Raw genomic sequence first — 15,493 nt, 5'->3', positions numbered from 1 at the left:
ATATTTACGTAGAATCATTGGAAATTATGTGGCTGATGGATTTGCTTCCAAGCCATTTTCTTTCTCAGACTCTCACGCTTTCAAATGAATCCAACTATTTATTAATAGACACATTTTTTAACAATTTTACATTATTAATATTTATGTCATGATTATGACTGATCGGCTATACTTGATTTTTCGGTCTGTTCATATTCTAAATGAGCTATGTGCTCTGTACGTCGGACATTAACGGATCTTAGTCTGCTCAATATACTTTCCGTCACAATCATTACAGCTAATTTCATATAAACCACTCTTTTCGAAATTTGGTATTTTATCCTTAGGATTACCCAACAATTATTTTAATATATAGTTGGATTTACGAACCAATTTAAAACCCATTCTATTAAGAATTCCTTCCAACCCCTTTGTATAAACAGGATTGAAAGGTACAAGAGAAAATTTTTCTTGTTTTTTTTTTTGGTATTTGATTTTGGAAAAAGGTGGTTTTACATGGAGATTTCTTGAACCTATGACAATTAATTAACCTATTCACAATTATCTTATCATAATCATTCAGTAATTCTACATTCTCAATAAAAATCGTTTTCTTATTGTATCTCTAGATGTTAAGTGGAAAGAGAATTGAACGATGTACCAGGAAATAAAGACTGGCCATCTTATGTCAAATATGGAAAGAATCAGCCGAGATGTTATGCACGTAGCGGTGTTTTTCCTAAATACATCCAATTTCTGCCTATTAGTATCTTCAATTACTAAAGTATCTAACAACTGTTCATTATTTTCCATTTCATAAGTGGACATTTTGAATTGAATTCCAAAATGAATGTATTTACGTTTACCTTTTTCGTATTGAACATCATCCATTTACCTGTACTATACCCTGGTAAAATACTGAAATTTTTGACTAATTTGCTAATAAATATAATAAAATAGTTTCGTTCCATACATATTTTCTTTAATTGTAAATATTCAGCTCGCAAATCCTTAAATTTCAGTCTTTAAGGTACTGAAAGGTCTGCAGAATCGGCACTGGGAAATAATGAACTTACATCAAAGGAGATTTAAATCCCTCTCATTTCCAATTTCTGTACCTTTCACTTTGTTGATAAATTCTAACGAATTCTTTATTGAAATACTCTCTGGTTTGATGGGTAGGTTTTCAAACTTCTTTAACTGGAAATATTATAACTAGGTGTACAAATTGTTGAAACAATAGATCTCATTGTCTTTCCAGGTTTATGAGTTTTGGGAATGCAATAGAGGATTGACAATGTTGGGTTATTCAGGCGGCCCTTAGACAATCAAGTTTATTGCGCAATATTAAGAATTGTGCAATATTATTGACCGTTTAGGGTTAATATTGGAGATTGCACAATGGTTGAACAAAAGTTTGAGTGAATTTCATTTTTATTGCACCATATTTTTCCATTCAATTGTGTAGGGTCAGTATTGCGTAATATTTTTTAGTCTATGTTTCGTCTTGACAAGGAATGCACGCGCGCGTGGATAATGGCGGAAAAAGAGAATGAAAAAGTTAAGAAAAGAGAGTTTCTCATCGAATGAATCCAATTGTACAGAGAATTGCCATCTTTGTGAAATGTCAAGAGTAAGGAATATCATGACAGTGATAAAAAAAGTGATGCTTGCGAAACATTGTTGTCTAGATACAAAGAGATGTTTTCACAGGCAAGCAAAGATAATGTGAAGAAAGAAAATTCAATTCTTTGAGAACTAACTACCGGATGAAGCTTAGGAAACATCTCCAGTCGATGAAATCCGGATCTAGTACAGACGACATATACCAACCTATTTTGTGCTATTATAATAAAATGTTTTTTTACACGATGAGGAATCCGCGTGAACGTTCTAGTTTGGACAATAATTATACACAGGTAAATTTTAATATATTTTATTTGAACAATTACAAAATTGTATGTTTCACGAAAACATTTTCTCTTGCCAAGGAACTGTATCTTCGTTGTTACAAAATGCATTGTATTCGTCCCATGTTTGCTTCGCGTTATTCGGCGATTTTTTTATTGATATTTTCCAATGGTGTCAACTGGAATACTTCCTGAGGTGATTGTTGTATTATTCCTGATTCGTTATCCTCACAAAACATGAATGATAGAGATAAATATGAACGGGATTTTCTCAAAATATTGTGTAAATAACTTCTTCTTCTTCCAGTGCCTGCTTGATTCTAATGAAAGTTGGCAATTATCCTTTAGATTTACGGCATCACATACATGGAACCAATCTCGAATGTTTTTCAATCATGAAAATCTTTTTTCTACCCAGGCCGCGCTTGCCTTCTATCTTCCCTTCCATGATCAGCTGTAACAAGGCATATTTTTGATTTCTAAAAATGTGCCAAAGTAGAAAGTTTTCTATCTCTTTACAATGGTTAATAGTTCTCGTTCTCTGTTCATTCGTCGTTGGTCACTCGATCCGTTAATGGTATTTTAAGGATCCGTCTAAAGAGCCACATTTCAAAAGCTTCCACCTTACGCATGCTGGAGAACTTCAAAGTCCAGCTCTCAACGCCAAAAAGTAGGGTAGTCAAAAGATAGCATTGTGTTATTTTGCAGCGTGTTCTCATGTTAAGGTCATTACTTGTGAGAAGCGACTTTAATTTCAAAAACGTGCTCTTGGCTATCTCTATTCTTGTCTTAATTTCCTCATCTGTGTCCCACTCGTCATTCAGTCAGCTTTCCAAATACTTAAAACGGTGTACTCTCTCTATGGGTTGGTTATTAATTGACAGATACACATTATTAATAGATATACAAAACAATTTCCAATTTTCCTCGAGACCATTTTTGTCATGAATGTTTTTCTCGCAGCTGCACTATAAACAATAAACATGGAGTTTCTAAATTCCTGCGACTTTCTTATAACAAAATTTTTACCCCTTTCCGAGATATCACCCTTAAAAGGCTGTAACTAAAATTGAAATAAGGGGGTGAAATTAGCGGCTCTTACTTTATTTCATATCAAAACATTTTTTCAGGATAAAGTTTTATGAAATGACATGATAACTTAAAATCCTTTTATTCACAAATATTTTTTATTCTTAAATTTTTTCCAAAAACAATAGTCACAGAGAAAAAAAACATAGTTTATAATTTTTTCAATTTTTAATGAATTAATTGTAACACAGGGAAGATGTAAAATTTAATACCAATCAAAATAAATGCTGGAAATAACAACCTCTAGCCAAAACACAGGGTGGGCTAGAAAGTTTTGTGAATTTAAAAAATAAATATAATCCACATACAATTTTTTATTTTATTTGAAATATACATCTAGGAAGTTCATTTCTCTAAAAAAACATCATCCAGGTGTGCACTATCGCCCTGCAAACATTCCTCGAATCTAGATCTCAAATTGGTAAAATAGCTGCTATTTCTTCTCGAATGTTAGTTTTCAACTGATTAAGCGTGGCTGGGTTATTGGAGTAGACTCTACTTTAGGGACATTAGAGGCATTAGAAGTATGACATCTTGTTGAAACTATGTCGTGCGATTATAGGCTTCAAATTGTTGCAGCTGCGGAAAGAAAAAATCCCTTAACATGGCTATGTATCGTTCAGAATTTATAGTGACAGATTGCCCCTGTTGATTTTGAAAGAAATGGGGTCCGATAATACCGTAGGCTGATATGACCGCCCAAACAGTTACTTTCGGCAAATGCAGAGGCTTTTGATCTTTTGCCCGTGGGTTCTCCGCAGCCCAGTAACGGAAATTCTATGTATCGATATGCCCATTTAAGTGAAAATGGGCTTCGTCGGAGAACAGAACATTGTTGATACTCTAAAAGCGTTCCAACAATTTTCCAAAAAAGCTCATCTTGAAATCAATTCATTTGTCTGTTATTTCTGCACAAGTTGAATTTTATACAAGTCCGAGAACCCAGCTTCTCATTCCCACCACCCGCGCAGCTCCCTCTCATGTCGTTCAAACGCAAGAGAGTTTGTAAAATCGTACGCCTTTCTGGCCCACTCTGTATATGAACGTAATCTACGTGTCATGAATCGACGTATTTGCACAACCATTTATACGAAACTGGAATGTTGAAAAGAAACACTGGTCGAATTTTAGAAGAGCAACAGTTACCACATCTGACGGACTGAAGCTTTTTTAACTAGAGATTTTTCTAAACGTGCTAGATTTTGTGAATGGTTAACACACGAAATCCTCAATTTTTAAATAATGTGGAGTTTAAGTTCCACAATAATCATTTGGGCAGACGGGAATCCCCATGAGATTATAGAGCATCATTTTGAAAATGTTTTTTCAATGAACTTATGGATTGTAGGGGATAACTTAATGGGCGACATTTTCTGCCTCAGCCATTAAATAGAATTTATTACACCATTTTTCTCGGAAATGATCTTCCTGAATTACTTGAAGACATCGCCCTTAATATGTGGTTCATGTACGATGATGATTCTATTTATAGGGTTACCTTGATTAAATTAATGTACACGAAACCCATATATGATATTCAATGATTTGAAGAATCGTATTCAAACAGTCAATGTGACACCATTAGAAATACACCTCAAATCTTTGAACGTATACGACAATCGATGACACGTAAACTATGTTCATATATTTTGGCTAGAGGTAAGATGGTTATTTGAAGCGACTATTGATTTTGGAAAAAATCAAGAATTAAAGATATTTTTAAATAAAACAAGGATTTTGAGATATAATATTATTTCATAAAACTTCATCTTAAAGAAAAGTTTTGATATAAAATAAAGTAAAGGTTGCTAATTTTACCCCCATATAATGTAACAGGAATATTTACCTAATATTAGTGACCACCTTCAAAGGGGTGGGCTGAGGAAATTTTCTAATAGAAAAGACTTATTTTAATTTCATACGAGCAATAACATCCTGAATTTTTTCGAATGAATTTAGAAACATCCTGTATATGCCCAACAGGCATTCTCATTGGAACCTTGTACACGGCGACATGAAATAAATAGTCGTGTTCACCCTCTTTGCAGAAAGTTTTGTGAAGACAGTAATTATTTCATAAAAAATGCACAAATGATCTTACAAAATTAATAAAATATTTATTGACAGCATTAAAACTATTATAGGTAAAAGCAATTAATTGCAATTAATTACATTGCATGAAATCAACTGAAATGCGACTGTTTCCCACAAAGATAATCATCAGTTTTAAAAGAAGCATCAGAAATTCATCATTTCGTGTTGGAAATTTATGCAATACGAGAAAATGATTTTATCACATCATAGTATCAAAAATATGCAAATGGGAGTAAACTATTGTTTTATTTGTTAAATTTATATTTTTTTCAATACTTAATGTAACACAGGCTTAGAAGTTTAGAGATATGTATCAGCCAATATAAAATTTCATTCAAATTTGTTATCTTTCCATTCAAATCCACAATCAAAATTTATCACAAGAAAGTAGGAAGTAAGAAGTAGGAAGACAAACGTATACAGAGGCGTAAATATTAAATCAGATCACTCCTTGATTGGTGCGAAACTAATAGCCAAAATCTCCAACGTAAAAAAAGCCAAAACACATGAAACATTGAGATACAACACAGATGCAATGAAAGAGGAAAAAGAGGAGACACTTAGTGCATATAAGACCTTTATCGATGAGAATCAGAACATCAATGGTAATGAATCAGTGAACGCCATGTGGCAACACGTTAGCTATGTTATAAGACAAGCGGCCCAGAACACACTGGACAATAAGCGAAATGATTGGTTCGACGAATAATCCCGAGAAGTGAAAGATAGAAACAATAAATCATATAAAAGAAAACATGAGCGAAAAACAAGAGAGGCAGAAGAAAAGTACATGAATATTGGAAGAGAGGAAAAGAGGACACATAAGAGAAATAAAACCAGAAACCAGCCAGAATCAATAAAGTTTTACTGGAAGGTTAACACCATAAGAAAAAAATTTCGAACCGAAAGTCAATTTTTGTAAGAACAAGAACGGATGCATCCTTACTAACAAGGAGGAAATCTAAAGTGGTAGGTGGAGCATTCCTCAAAAGTTCTAGACTCTAATAATCAAAAGTTAGAAGATTTAGAAGCATTCAATGATGACCCGGTCGAACCGCTTAATCTAGTGGAAGTCATTGAGGCGGGTGGACAAATGCCTGGGGAAACCATCTTACATGTCTATAATATTCTGGCACACATCCCGTCATCTCGCAAAAGGACGTATACGCAACCCAGAATCGGGTTGGTCGATCCACAACAGATCAGATACTAAGCCATAAACTTAAGAAGTGCTACGAGTGCAACATTGACACCTTCTACATGTTCATCAAACGGGTCAAACTATTACAATTGGAGAGAATATAACATCGAAGCGGTGGATGAGTTCATATACCTCAGAGAGTCTATAAAAACGAGTAATGACGTTAGTAGTGAGATAAAAAGGCGTATGTCGCTGACCAATTGATGTTATTTGGCAGTCAAAATACTTACGTAAATGAGTCTGTCAAGAAATACAAAAATCAAAAACGTTAAACGTACTAGTTTTAGTCTATGGCTCAGAAGCCTAGATCCTAATGAAAATAGATGATTTGTTACTATCGGCCTTCGAGAGAAAGATAAGTAAGAAAAATTTACGCCGCTGTCCAAGAAAATATTTATATGGGCAGGACATGTAGCACGCATGGACAACAGCGTGTCCACAAAAAAGAACTTTAAGGTCGTATCAGCAGGCATTAGATACAGAGAAAAACCAAGGTCAAGTCAAAGTCCCCTACTAAGGCTGTAGCGCTAGTGATGATGATGAGAGTATCAAAAATATGCAAATAGGAGTGAATTATTGATTTATATTTTTTTTTCTAATTTTTATTGTTCCTTGACAGTTTCTAAAGGCTCTGCCTTAACCATCGATTCATCAAAATCGATATTTTTAGAAGTAGGCCATTCATAAATACCTGTTTTCCTTGTTGCCAGAGTTGGAATTTTCTCAACTTTCCTCGTGTGATACGAAGCATTGTCTAATAGAACATAATTCCCATCAAGCTTTAGTAGAGTTTTAGAAAACCAATTTTCCATTTCCTCGTGATAGACTCCGGTTTTTTTCGATTCGAATACCCATAAAGCATCTGGCAGAAAACCATCTGCACGACCGTTATGACAAATTATTAGTCTTTGTCTTTTTCCAAAATTAAATTTTAAGACATGCTTAAGAAACAATCAACAGACAAAAATAAGCAATACCATAATACGAATCCCTGTACTATACCTGATCTAGCGGTTTTTGCAGAAATGCGGCATAAACTCCTCCTACGCGGCTTTATATATGTGGTATATTATAGTGCGTCTGATGTGGACCAATAACCATGCCGACCCCCTGATCATTGTTTTATTTCACCATTTTTATTCGATAAAAAGGCTTCAGAAAGATTGTTTGTATTATAATGAGTTATATAGAGGGTGAAACTATATACATACTTACCTTGTCAATATATTTCGAAATCTTGAATTATCATAACTTTTGAATTATCTGAAATGAATTCGTTCCCACTTCTGTACTTAGCATGTTAATGGGCGACTTGATCGATAGGAGTTAGAGATATCAAAATTGCCGGATCTGAACTTATAAAACCATCTTTGTTATTTAGGAATGTCTAATGCACTTGAATGAAAATTGAAAATTTTTTATCTCGTAACTTTGGTATTTGGATAGCCGTTGCATCCCTAACTGCAAAAAAGTCTAATAATTCATTATTTAGGAGTGGACAAGTCACAATAATATTAGAATATCTTCGACATGATTTCAAATTCTATAATGAGCTGACAAATGACAATCAAATATCGACATATGCAGAAACGACATTACTTTGTTCCACTAGTATATTTTGAAAGTTATGTGAAGATAAAATTTTTGGAATTGTTGGTGATTTTCATACTCTTTACTGTTTCTCCTACACTAACACTCACAATTATACACTCTGAGGAACGTTTCGAACACCAAATTAGCATCTACAGAGACCGAAGGAAACAGGGTTTGGTGTAATGGTAGCAGTTAACATTGTAATCAGTATGAAAGTTTTGCTGGTGTACATATAAATTGATTATGCTTGAAAAAATTTCAGTTATTAACGTATATTTTTTATACAGTTATATATAGGTATTTTTTATATAAAAAGCAAGCACAAATAGGCCAACCCCATTGCACTTGAGTGTTGAGTTGTTCTGGACCTTCCATATGTTGTAGTGTCGAACAAACGTGCATTGGTAGCTGATTCCAAACGCTTGCATTTTTTTAAAGAAAGGAATCTCGATAGATTGATACTTTGGATCGCCTAAAGGCAATTTTTCTCTTCTTGAGAGCCGAGTTCCAAATGTGTGAGCAATATTCCAAAAATGGGCGAATCTGAGCCTCGTAGAGGATTAGAAGAAGTTGCTGAATATATAACTGTTTGGTCTTAAAAAGGACTTCAAGTTTTTCTGAAATTACCTTTGGTAATGTAGCCATGTGACTATGCCAGGACATAATGCTCCCGTATTTTATGGCTAATTAGTGTTTATTATTATTTAATCCTTTCGCTTGCACATTCCTAACTTAAGCAGCTTTGTTTTATTTAATTGTATGAAATTAAGAAGATTCAAGTATTAAATAGAATTAAAGATACGATTTAAGCAGAAGGATTGTATATATTCCCATTTATTATAAATTAAAGTTTTGATATCATTAACATTACAATCCGGAGTTACATCCTTCATTTAATCTCATACAGCATTACTTCACTTTCATCTCGTATATTCAAATCTTTTTTAATATTGTATCGAAAACGACTTTTCTACTCACACATAATGGTCATTATTCACTCAATATGCGACCCGTCTGCGACTTAATGTTCGTGAATAATAGCTACCATTAAATGTTCGTTGCATAATAACTAATCAATGATTTTTTAAGAGATATAGGATTTGATTTTGAAAAAAACCAAAAAAAATTTGAAAAAAAATTTGAATCGATAGAACGATCAATATAATTTAATGTTTGAAGATGATTTCATGCAAATGTTGGCTGAGGCTCCGCTTTGGATAGCCCATGCGCAACGTCCAATTTTGGCACACTCTCTCCAACATATCGGCCGGTATTTCACGAATAAATGCTTCAATATTGGCTTCCAGTGCATCAATCGTTGCTGGTTTATCCCCGCTGACATTAGCCCTAACATGGCTCCACAAGAAATAGTCTAAAGGCGTTAAATCACATGGTCTAGGCGGCCAATTGACGGGATCCAAACGTAAGATGAACTGTTCACCGAAGGTGGCTCTCAATTTGGATATTCTTTCGCGTGCCGTGTGGCATGTAGCACCGTCTTGTTGAAACCACATGTCAGGCATGTCCAATTCTTCCGGCCATCGTCGCTTTTGAAGAAGTACGGCTCGATGATGCCACCGGCACATAATCCACAGTAAACAATGACTTTTTCGGGATGCATTGGTAGCTCTTGCAATGCTTCTGGCTGGTCTTCACTACAGATGCGGCAATTTTGCTTGTTGACGTATCCATTCAACCAGAAATGAGCTTCGTCGCTAAACATAATTTTTCGATAAAAAAGTAGATCTGCCTCCAACTTTGCCAGCGCCCATTCACCAAATGTTAGACGTTGTGGGAAATCGTGCAACTTCAATTCTTGCACCAGCCGTATCTTATAAAGTTTTACACTCAAATCCTTTCGCAAAATTTTCCACGTAGTGGAGTAACAGAGGCCTAATTGCTGCGAAGGGCGGTGAATCGACATTAGTAACACTGGCGGATACACCCGCAATATTTTCTTCGGTCCTCACAGTACGTTTGCGTGTTAGTGGTTTAATGTCCAGTGGAGTAAACTGTAAGTCGATTCATGATTAAACTATAGACCACTGAACAAGTTTAACAATGTCACAATACACGATTCACGCGTAATCTGTCAAAAACAGTGTCGCCAAAAAGATACTAGCAAAAAAATCACTCGTTAAATACAATCATAATGCTTTCTCTATTTAATATTTAATATTATTTGTATTCTTTGCTAGTTATATTAAATCATTCGTCTTTTGAATATACTAGGATTTTATTTGTATTTAAATTTAGAGGTTGTCTTATAATTAATGTTGATTTAGTGGAAAGACTTATTATTCGAAGTATTCCAAGAGTTTAACCAAACGTTCACAAAGTTTTTGGAGATCTTAGTAAAACCATTCTTTGGGTTTAGATACAACTGTCGCACTGTATATTCGATATTTCCTTCGGAATAAAATTTCGCCATGGAACTATTCAGTTTCATCTGCCTATATACCTCGGAATTGATATATTGACCATCTTGAATGATTACGAAGTACACTGAAAATTTATAATTTCACCACACACACAACATAAAACCTCATACATTTGCATCAGCAATCAACTCTATACCTCGGCATTGATAACTCGACTGAACATTCATAATTCCAGCACACACACAAAAAGAGTTCGACTTCGATCTCTATTCTAACCATTGATGTTCCATGTTCGGATTGTTTGGATAAATCAATTTCCGCAAGTAAAAATGCGTCTGATAAAACCATAATTTATCTGCAGGGCAATGAGCTGTTTACACACCTCTACTCAACGTTTCACTTGAACCTCCATGGATTTAAATGGAGTAAAGCAATTCTACTCCTAGAATAAGAGACTACTTTTAATAAGACGTGTTTGAATTGAGGCGTAAGAAATTCTTACATAGAAACCCCGCAATATCCATAAAGTTAGCATGAGCTAGATAAACAGCAACCTTCTGATTGGAGATAAAAAGTTCACTATGTCGTTAAACGGGTTTCATGTTTTTATAAATCAACAGAAGATTTACTGATCAAAATTTATTTGGTAATTAGCACTATGGCCACAAAAGAATGAGAACAGAAATATTTCAATTAAAGACTTAAGCATCATTTTCATTAATTATTATATTACACTTCATGTACCCACGAAGTAAATTGCTTATGAGGGACGAGAAATTTATGTTGCTTACTTCAGCGGGAACGATTCTCCCTCAGTGGAAGGAAAGTACAATTTCATTCGCTTTGGCTGCAATATTTCCTTTTACATGCTATGTTGTCAGATCTGTCGGGAAATTAAAAATCTGCATTTCAGAAAGAAAATATGAATTTCTACTCAAAGAGCAAATACAGAGCAATTTAGGTAAAATCACGAGGAGCTTGCAACTCAATCATGCTATAATGCTATATGAAGAGAGTGTACTATATTATACCGGTAACGGCACAGAAGAAGCATACTGGTAATTCCAGAATTAAATAAATACTAATTTCATAGCGTATTATCCAATACCCAATCATTAAAATCCAATATAAACCAAATTAACACTCCACAATAAAAAATAATAACGTGAATGTATTCTATGGAAAAATTTCTGATATGCGAAAATTCAAGAAACGTTAAATAATATTGTTCAAAACAAACGGTAGCCATAAAATCTCTTCTTATCTCTTCAAGGTATTTCCCTAGGCTAACGATGAATTTATCCCATTGTTAAATTCAACCATGGAAGCATTTCGGCGTAGCTTTTGTCTGGTCTTCTTAATATCAGGATCAATGTCAAAGTGTTTTCCTTTTGATAATTTCAATTTTCAGTAATATCCATAAGTCGTATCATGCTAAATGCGGTGGGTACCGCGGATATAAGGGAACAGGAAAACATCAGTGAGCAAAAGCACGCAAATCATAAGCGACCTGTAGCATGACGCATTCTAATGCTGAAGTAAAAAAAACATAATCCATTTTTTATTCGCACATATTTTCGTAAACGTTTCAGTACACCTTTGATAAATTCAAAGTTGGCATGACCTTAATGTTCGACTTCGATTTGGGCTTTTTAGAGCTATCAATTCAATCCAAAATAAAACCCGATTCTCATTTTATTGATCAAGATTTTAAGCTCTAAAAGCTTTTTTGTCCTCTTTTGCACATTTTCATCGGTTTTTTTGGGGTCAAATGACATCTCGAACATACCTCAGCTGGCTCGTCACCATTTTGAACGGGCTTATAGCATTTTCCAAGTTTCTTAAGCTTTTATTTTAACGAATAAACGTTAGTATTCAAGATTCGACAGACACCACAAACAATATCTCACTAAAGCGGTTGAAAAAGCAAACCTGCTAAATTGAGTTCAAACTTATAATTCATTCATCGTATACAAATATCATGATCAACTTCAAAGTTATAATCAAAGAAAGCCAATGAGTCAAACAGAACCGATGGATTGTGATAACTATGAACGAGTCTATGAATTATAAAAGTGAAATGGTCGTAGCAGACACCAAATACAACCGTCCATTCACTAATTCTTCAAACATATCGAAGAGATTATCCTACAGTATTATAAATTTTGAAAGGATGGGATACTTTTTATTCTAGAAAAAATAATAAAGCCACTAAATACACAAGGAATACGCCAAAAAGCTAAGAAAATTAATAGAAATAACACCACACACGCGTTTCAAAGTAAAATTCTAAGGAGTAACTTTAGAAAAGCTGATGTAAATAAGAACATGAGTCAACGTGACTAAACATAGCAGCGGAAGGTGTACCGAGAAGAGTAAGGGCATTGAGATATGATTATTAACAAAGTAATAAGCAACATACTATACATATAACTGCAAATGACCAAATCAATAAAGGCGAATACTACGCTTGAACATATGATAGTGGGAGAAGATACAAGAATCCACAAGCCAATTAGAAACAAAACAACATAAGCCATAAATTAAAGGAATGGAAAATATGCCTTGATCAACGTAAGATGTCATCCACAGAAATAAACAAAAGGAAAGCTGGACAAATGGTAATAGTCTATAAAAAGGTAATTAGAATATTATTAGGAACAAAAACATCAAAAGAAGAAAGGACCAAAGAAATGAGTAATGGGTAATCATAATAAAAGCAAAAACTTAGAAAAGTATCATCAGAAAATTACATAATTGATACCTCTATTGCCGAGAAGAAAGAGCAGTTCAAGAAAGACTTGGAGAAAGGAAATTGATGAGGGTATGGGACCTCTAGGAATTGTAGAGTGGAAAACAAAATAACTCTAGGAGCTGCGGGAATGTATGAAGAAAAAAAAGTAATAAAAAAAACGAGAAGTTATCCACAAAAAAAGGTTAAAAAGCTTCAAGGCAGTAGTCATGATCCTAACAGTTGATGGATTAGATAAGGTACTAGAAAATTATAATATCAACATATTATCTACCCCAGCAATATTCATGACATAAGAGTAGAAAAAAAGAGTTTAATTTTTTTTGGAGTGGTCAGATCTGATTTCCAATCTACACTAAAAATTGTAGGTCATATTCATTGTATAATACTTATACAGTAAAAAGTTTTCGTTCTCTAAATGTTACCTATAAAGTGCAAATTTTTTTACATTGTCAGTTATGTGGTGGGAACTAAAATTAATACTCCATCGTTGTGGTGTATATGAAGCAAGTGGTTTTGATCACCGTTGCTGATCTTCATGAATAACTGAGAATTTCGAAGGAAAGTGTATTAGTATTAGTGAATTAAGCGTATAGAAAGAAACTAATTGAAAAATCACAATTAAAAAGAATATTTAATGAAACACCTGATGCAGTAGATATTCGAATGGCTGCGAGTAATTGCTTCAGAGTTAACACGTTTCTCGTTGTCATAAATAGACTCAATAGAGTCAAAACGACAAGAAGCCTATAACAGATTTAGCGAGAAATTTTTTACAAAATTGAGTGAGTTGTTACTATCGATTTTAACGGAATTGCTAGTTTCCTGGCAAAAAATGTACTCTCTTTATTTAGAAACAGAGTACTGTATCGGTAAAAAAGTCAGTCTTTGTTGCTGCCAAAATAGAATTTAGAAAATATTTATGAAAACTTTGATATAGCACTTCGTATTACTCTCTATGTGTACCAGCGAGAAATTGTTCGGTGAAATAGACTTTACTTGCTTCAAAAGAGTGAAGGGCTAATTACGATCGACTTCAAGTCAAAAAAGCTGAGCGCTTCAGCTCTTCCATACAAAGATCTAATGAACAAGATTTTGTATTAGAATATAATTAATGATATTGCGGATGCAAAGGATCTAATACCAACAGATAATTGAGAAAAAATATTTATTTTATTGTTTTTTAACGTAAGTGTAAAAAAATATGTAACAAGTTCTATTCTTATTATATTCTCATTATAGGAGTGTTGAATAGTTTTAAAACATACCATACCTTACTCTAAAAGTATGTCTTTTAACAATATTCAGGGATCTTACACAAAATCTTTGTATAAAAATTATAAATTTGAAATTTTCGGTCAGTAAAGGCGACTAGAGATAAAAAGCCTATAAATGGAAAATCTGTAAATCCGCCACTGCTGGAAATGTAAATGTAATATTCATAATAAAAAAATAAAAATATCAGTACCAGTTACTGAAAAGTTTTAACAGTCTCATAATTCTGAAACTATCAACGTCACTTAGTTACTCTAATAAATAAAAAAGTTGAAATCATGTTGATTAAGAAAATCTGGGGAAGAATATTAAACATCGGCAACGGGAAACAAGAGCGTCCGTCGTACGACTTCGGTTTTCAGACATGGCATGCTGTTTCTCTCGACAGTCAGTCCGTATTTACAATTTGTAAACGTTGGTACGGTTGAGCTCCGTTACTTGCTTTCACATAAACGAATTTTTCGCAAATCGAACAGTTTTTCACGACTTATAAATAGACAATCAACTTTTTTACTTTATCGACTACACTGTATAAACGATTTATCGAATGGTGTTGAGTTTTTATGGTTTTTTTACCGATTACGGAGACTCGTCAGCCGAAGAAGTGTTGTGATACTATTTATTTACTCTTCTTGTATTTTGTCGGCCAATTTCCACTTTTTTCTCATGTAATCCTTTGTGAGATTTAACTAAGAGGTTGGATATTGCTTCCGTGTAATGAGTTTTACAAACAGATGTAGTGCTATGGAATTCTTATTCAAAGTGAACATCGGACCACCTTCATGTTTCTGAAGACTCTTCAATGTATGTATATTCAGTATATTCGTGGGTGTTTCAAATATGTAGTTTGTTTTCAGTGCCTTAAACGACTTGTATTTTGTTAAGGCATTAATAATCGTACAATAAGGGTTTTTTTGAATGCTTTTATCATAACCAGTTCTTAAATTTTCTGTTTGAATCTTCAGTACAACTTCAATATCAAATTTTTAATTATAAACACTAAATATTTCTAATTTTTTTAACAAATTTTGTTCTAGGTTATTTTCAATAATTTCAGAATAATTGATTTACTTATTATCGCTATTATACAAAAACATTTCTCGGAGAGTTCATTCAGTTCTTCTTCATTAAATACAACAATAATCTGATGAAATTTTGATATTATTGTATACTATACATAGGTAACACGATTCCTTAATGAGGTTAGAAAGTTTCACCT

General features: G+C 33.6%; 1 protein-coding gene across 3 annotated transcripts in view; it reads left to right on the top strand.

The window, feature by feature from the left end:
• LOC130452825 (protein spitz-like) overlaps positions 1-15,493 on the top strand; it is a 486,395-nt gene that overhangs the window by 197,492 nt on the left and 273,410 nt on the right. The window contains exon 1 of one of the 3 annotated variants that reach the window (XM_056792289.1): positions 14,576-15,078. The exons of the other annotated variants lie outside the window; for them this stretch is intronic. Coding sequence (XP_056648267.1) covers positions 15,057-15,078 — 22 coding nt within the window. The 5' untranslated portion in view covers positions 14,576-15,056. Of the gene's footprint in view, positions 1-14,575; positions 15,079-15,493 lie in introns of those variants that run through there. 3 annotated transcript variants of the gene reach the window in all.

The sequence above is a fragment of the Diorhabda sublineata genome, chromosome 2 (assembly GCF_026230105.1).
Source record: "Diorhabda sublineata isolate icDioSubl1.1 chromosome 2, icDioSubl1.1, whole genome shotgun sequence".
NCBI lineage: Eukaryota > Metazoa > Arthropoda > Insecta > Coleoptera > Chrysomelidae > Diorhabda > Diorhabda sublineata.
The sequence above is the reverse complement of the archived record's forward strand: the minus strand, read 5'-3'. Positions and strand labels throughout refer to the sequence as shown.